The following is a 7,015-nucleotide window of genomic DNA, read 5'->3' on the forward strand; positions in this document are numbered from 1 at the left end:
CTCTCTCCCTTAGGCCCATGTTGGCCCAACACGTCCCCGTGGGGGTCCGGTAACCCCTCGGTACTCCGGTAAAATACCCGAACCACTCGAAACCATTCCGATGTCCGAATACTACCTTCCAATATATGAATCTTTACCTCTCGACCATTTCGAGACTCCTCGTCATGTCTGTGATCTCATCCGGGACTCCGAACAAACTTCGGTCACCAAAACACACAACTCATAATACAAATCGTCATCGAACGTTAAGCGTGCGGACCCTGCGGGTTCGAGAACTATGCAGACATGACCGAGACACATCTCCGGTCAATAAACAATAGCGGAACCCGGGTGCTCATATTGGTTCCTACATATTCTACGAAGATCTTTATCGGTCAAACCTCATAACAACATATGTCATTCCCTTTGTCCTTGGTATGTTACTTGCCCGAGATTCGATCGTCGGTATCATCATACCTAGTTCAATCTCGTTACCGGCAAGTCTCTTTACTCGTTCCGTAATGCATCATCCCGCAACTAACTCATTAGTCACATTGCTTGCAAGGCTTATAGTGATGTGCATTACCGAGAGGGCCAAGAGATACCTCTCCGATACATGGAGTGACAAACCCTAATCTTGATCTATGCCAACCCAACAAGCACCTTTGGAGACGCCTGTAGAGCATCTTTATAATCACCCAGTTATGTTATGACGTTTGATAGCACACAAGGTGTTCCTCCGGTATTCGGGAGTTGCATAATCTCATAGCCAGAGGAATATATATAAGTCATAAAGAAAGCAATAGCAATAAAACTAAACGATCATAATTCTAAGCTAACAGATGGGTCTTTTCCATCACATCATTCTCTAATGTTGTGATCTTGTTTATCAAATGACAACACATGTCTATGGTAAGGAAACTTAACCATCTTTGATTAATGAGCTAGTCAAGTAGAGGCATACTAGCGACAATCTGTTTTGTCTATGTATTCACACATGTACTAAGTTTCCGGTTAATATAATTCTAGCATGAATAATAAACATTTATCATGATATAAGGAAATGTAAATAACAACTTTATTATTGCCTCTAGGGCATATTTCCTTCAGATATGTTGTGTTGGTTTTCCCCTAGTGGTGTTATATGAACATCAACTACATGACACGTCACCATCTTTAGGCTTAGGCGGAATACATTGTGGAATTAGTTTGTAGACGATGGGTTGCGGGAGTGATAGAATCCTAAACGCTACTTTATGAATTATTCCACAAGGGGCGGTTTTGGATCCTTGTGTTTAATGCTATGATTAGATTTATCTTAATTACTTCTCTTGTATTTGATAGGCTTGCATGGAGGGTATAAGCATAAGTAGGAATTCGTTCATGTAAGAACAATACCTTAGCTCTGGACCACCGACACAACACTTACCAAAGTAATGAACGACAGCTTAATGAATCGGGTGAAAGTAACTTGGCTCAATTCCCGTGTCCTCAAGAGCGTATTAACTACTATAAGAAACACACCAGCTTGTATTTAGCATACATAAGGATTGGGCCGCACTTGCTGCAATCTATTACTTTTTTTTACTATTTACCTTGTTACAAATTATCATATAAAAGAACCCATCAAATTATCTTTACGCCATTTATAGTGAAACCTTGCTGAAAACTACTTGTCAGTTCCTTCTACTTCTCGTTGGGTTCGACATTCTTACTTATTGAAAAGGCTATGATTGATCCCCTATACATGTGGTTCATCAATACTCTTTTATAACTTGGTGAAACTTAGGAATAAACACAATATGAGTGCTATTTTGGGATGGAGGGAGCTCCTTGTTGCTCACTATATTATTCGATATGTAAATATGCCACCCTTCATTCTATCTTGACAACATTAATTTGATCCACACGTTTCACTGGGGGCGACGACAACAACTTCTACTTCCACTGCAAGAAGGACCATGACTATTTATCACCCGACGTTTTCACCATAGACTACAAAGTCGCTTTGTAGAGCCGCCATGCCGGAATTTTGATGGTCACAGCCATGGTCAATTAAACACCATCCTTGTATGGCTAGCTATAGATCTTATTATGCCAACTTCAAACATGGAGCTAGGCTAGGAATAATTAACTTGATGTGGTGCTAAAGCAAGGAAAGGGTAGGAGCATGCATGATACCCACCATCATGCCATTTACTTGAAATACGTACACAAACAAAAATAGTGCAATTTGCATGGAATAAGAAAGATATTCGAACAAAATGTTGCATTTGAAGTCCTTGCCATCTTGAATTAATATGATGTTTTCTCATTTATCTATTGATTACCTTCATTTCAGTTTTATATTTAGATAAATCCCCTTTCTCCCTTCACTTCTGTTATGTCTGTAGTTTGCCAGTTAACTTAATCACAGGGGTGCATGCTTATCTAACATATACAATATCTATATTTATGTGTCTCTTCATTATTCAATGATGAGTTGATTGAGCACTTAGCACTACATAATACATAGCCCAAATCTTTGGTGCTTCCACATGATGGAAATGCTCTCCCTTGTTAATTTCATCAAGACACTAGTAGTTTGCTAGCCGATATGAAACGCTAGAAGAAAACTTATCGAAGAAGATAATTTTCAAAGCCCCTTAACTACATTTGGCTTCATAAAAAAAAGATTTGGAGAGACTAAGATAAAACCTCACTTAGTGTTAAAGGAGCAAAAAAATCAAAATTTATGAGAAACTACTGGATCACTGCCTAGAGGTTGAAAATAACATGGAAGAACTAAACAAATACATGTATATGGTGCTATTGTGTATGAGATTAGAACCCATTTTATAAGGCTTGAGAAAATTCATTCCAAGCATGAAACAAGGGACTCAAATGTTAAAGCTCTCACTAACTAGCAAAAGCAACGATGACTGGTTGTTGCTAGACACGCTTCATTTTGTAAACCATCTTGCATTTCATTTCTATGTAGTCTAGTTACTCAAACGTACTAGTAAGATTGATCATATATGCCCCTAAATGTACAATTAGTGGGAAAACTTAAATTAAACAACACAAAATTCAACACCAGTAGTGCAATATTGAAACAAAAACCAATCGAGAAACTCGTAAACTTACTAGAGGAAACATACCTTGTGAATATAGTACTGAACTTCCGACTGATTTAAATAAAATTATCAGCAAGGGATAGACACGAGAAAACTAGAGTATAAACTAAAAAACAATTCAGAAAACGAAAACAGAATATCCAAAATTTCAACATTGTTTCAAAGATCTTGTGAATAATGGTTCACTGGTTATCCAGCAGACAACCTCCTATTCCATGAGTAAGGCGATGAATAGCATGTGCAACCGCCTCGCACAGCACTAGCTTGACCCATTAACCGCTTAGACTGTTATTTCAGAATATGTTTATTACATAAATTAAAAAGAATGAATATATGAACATATAAAAAGGAAAAAATAGTTTTTAGGACTATCTATGTACTTTAAATTTGTCTCCAGCTTTTTGAAAAAAAACATGGAATTAAAGTTAGCGTTCAAAGTTAGTGTTCACATTTACAGAAATGTCCATGTAGTTTTGAGAGATATTCACGTATTCACGAAACAATCATGCATTAAAAAAAGGGTTGACATATATTGTAAAATGTCTGTATAAGTTTAGCAAGTGTTTACATATTTAAAAAGTGTCTGCATTATTTTAAAATTGTTCACATTTTTGAAATTTTCGTAGATTTTTAGAACTATTCTGACATTTTTAAATAGTGTTTGTGTAATTTTTAAATGTGTTCAAACATTTCTTTAAATGGTTCGTAACTTCTTAATGATGCTTGTGCATTTATCGAATTTGTTAATTTATTTAGGAAACAGGAAATTATAAATATAAAAATAACAACACACAAAATAGAAACACTAAAAATTAAATGAAAATGGAAAACCTTCTAGAAAACACTGGAAGAAAATCCGAAAATTGAAAAAATCCCCAAGACAATGCTAGTAAAATGCTCACAGTGTATTTTGAAAAACAAATTGACATGTATTTGATTATTATTTAATGTGTGTTCAAAAAATATTCACATTGTATCTAAAAACATTCACAATGTATCATAAAAAATATTCATACTGCATTTAACAAATATTAAACATGTAGTTGAGAAAATATCAATGTGTATCTGAAAATTGTTCAACTTGTAGTCAGAAAGAAGTTCAATGTGTATTTGGAAAAATATTCCGTGTGTATATAACAAATGTTCAACATGTATTCTGAAAATGTTCAGCGAGTATTTGAAAACCGGAATGGGAAAAAGTAAGAAGGAAAAACAAACAACAGGAAAAAAACATAACTTCCCCAAAAGCATTCCAGCTCTGCCACAGAATGACAGAAGGTTGACAAAAACCACGTGACGTATAGGCGAGCGCTATGTCCACTCATCGACGTATAGGTGAGCGCTATGTCCACTCATCGACGTATAGGCGAGCGCTATGTCCACTCATCGACATAGACGTATAGATGAGCGCCATGTCCACCTCACCATAGGTAAGATATAACTTTTGGTTGATCCACCACCCGACTGGACAAAAAACCAACACCAAGTAAACGGCTTTGCTACATCTACGTAAATAGTCTATGTAACCCTACGTAAGAGCTGGGTTGGCATGATATGATAGTAAGAAAAAACAACCCGGGCCCCACCCCACAAGATTCAAGGTGTGTGTGTGTGTGTGTGTGTGTGTGTGTGTGTGTGTGTGTGTGTGTGTGTGTGTGTGTGTGAGAGAGAGAGAGAGAGAGAGAGAGAGAGAGAGGGGTAGATTATGGAGTTTACAGAGTAAGTAGGTCTTTACGTAGATGTAGGATTATTGCCAAGTAAACAACTCGTGAGCTCTGGCCTAAGTTTCCTACCGGGGCTTGGATGGTTGTGCCTATGGAGTTTGGACTCGATGGCATGGTCGGTTCTCGTGGCAACATGTGTAGTTCTTTACATTTCTTTGTCCCAAAAATAAAATTCTTTACATTTCTAAAAAAGGTTCTTTACATTGTTGTCTCTAAAAGCCAAAGTAATTTTGCCAAGAATAGTATGAAAACCACACATATATTTGGCCTATTTTTGGATTCAATTTATAGGGTTGACCAATAATTAACCAAATATACGAGAACCATGTGACCCTTTTTTGGATCTTATTGTGTATTTGTACTCTTGTTACAATAGTTTTTCTATGACTGTGAATTTGTATTTTCAATACTGTAGCAAAAATCTCAGCCAAACACTATCTTCCAAACTGAGGGAGTGCCGGAGTAGTAACTTGGATCTGGAGTTGCTTCATGGATGTAACGTGGGCTCTTCGCTAACCAGTGGGAAGCTGCCACCAGTTTGGTCAGGATGAATTAATGGGAGGGAATCCACCCACCTTTTCCCTATGTCAACTCCAAAAACTACCTAAAGAGAAAACAAATTTCGTAATCTCAAAGTAGTTTAGCTAGCACTCATGTACAGTTGACACGTACATGGAACTATAAATCGGCGTCAACTCCTCAACGCCACCATAACCAACGTTAACGTACTACACCCATCTCAAACTCCGGTGTACGCCGGCGATCCATGGCTTGGCAACTTATAGCTCTTCTCCCGGTTGCTTTGGTGGCCGCTGCCGCCGTCGCCGCCGCAGGGGCGGGGCTGCCGTCCAACTTCGCCATGATAACCCCACGGGGACCAATACTGGGGAAGCGGGATGCGGGGGAGTACTGCGGCAAGAGGAAGTGCATGGCCAAGTGCGAGAGCCGCTGCCCCGATCAGTGCTTCGTCCTCTGCCCCAGCTGCAAGACTCTTTGCAGTAAGTATATGCACCTTCAACCAATTTGCCGCAACGTTTACCTTCTTCTATCCAATCATATATACGTGTTGGTAACGTTGGCTACTTGTGTCAAGTGTGCGACTACTACCCGGGCATCTCCTGCGGTGACCCGCGCTTCACCGGTGGCGACGGCAACAACTTCTACTTCCACGGCAAGAAGGACCAGGACTTCTGTGTCGTCTCCGATGCTGATCTCCATGTCAATGCTCATTTCATTGGCATGCACAACCCCGCCACTGATCGTAACTTCACCTGGATCCAGGCCATCGGCATGCGCTTCGTGGACCACCGCCTCTTCGTCGGTGCCAAGAAGACCGTGAAATGGAACAACCGTGTCGACCATCTGGAGATGGCCTTGGACGACGAGACCATCGATCTCCCTGCCAAGCTCGACGCGCGTTGGGAGTCGGCAGCCGTGGCAGGCCTGACCATCACGAGAACCGCCACGACCAATGGCATCAGAGTGCAGCTCAAGGGGGTGTTTGACATCATGGCCAGCGTGGTGCCCGTCACGGAGAAGGACTCCCGCATCCACAACTACGGTGTCACGGAGGAAGACAGCCTGGCTCACTTGGACATTGGGTTCAAGTTTCACGACCTCACCGACGATGTGCACGGTGTCCTTGGTCAAACGTACCGCTCCGACTATATTAACAAGCTTAGGGTGAGCGCCAGCATGCCGGTGATGGGCGGCATAACCAGCTATGTATCATCGGATATCTTTGCCACTGATTGCGCAGTTGCTAGATTTGGTCGCCGTACTAGCATCTCAATGGTTGCATCAAGTGATAGTTGAAGTACTTTTTCGGCCAGTACTTTTTCGACCTGAATAATTGAGTTCATGTACAAAAGTGTCATATAAATAAGGCACATGGGTCTTTTTCGAGAATTCCAGACAACGAGCCTTAGTCTTAGACTACCCACAGTGGGAGTAATATAGATAGTAACATCACACATATCTAGATAAAATAGATGATATGGCAAGCAATAAATAAAGAAAGAGAGGCATGTGGTAACATAGCTAATTACTACTAGTATGAGTAACATCACACATATCAAGGCAAGATGAGTCTATAGCCTAATAAATGAAGTGTTGCATGTTACCACACATATGTTACTCCCCACTATAGAGGTGGTAACATAGAGTAGTAACATGCGCAATGTTACTACTCTATGT

The 7,015-nt window shown here is 40.0% G+C and overlaps 1 protein-coding gene across 1 annotated transcript; it reads left to right on the plus strand.

The window, feature by feature from the left end:
• The first annotated feature begins 5,558 nt into the window (after positions 1-5,558).
• On the plus strand, positions 5,559-6,706 carry LOC119273636. Its single transcript, XM_037554737.1, has 2 exons — positions 5,559-5,817; positions 5,913-6,706. The coding sequence occupies exons 1-2, from the start codon at positions 5,586-5,588 to the stop codon at positions 6,632-6,634; spliced, it is 954 nt and encodes a 317-aa protein (XP_037410634.1). The 5' UTR covers positions 5,559-5,585; the 3' UTR covers positions 6,635-6,706.
• Positions 6,707-7,015: the final 309 nt, after the last annotated feature.

Source organism: Triticum dicoccoides, chromosome 3A (assembly GCF_002162155.2).
Source record: "Triticum dicoccoides isolate Atlit2015 ecotype Zavitan chromosome 3A, WEW_v2.0, whole genome shotgun sequence".
NCBI classification, from domain to species: Eukaryota; Viridiplantae; Streptophyta; class Magnoliopsida; order Poales; family Poaceae; genus Triticum; species Triticum dicoccoides.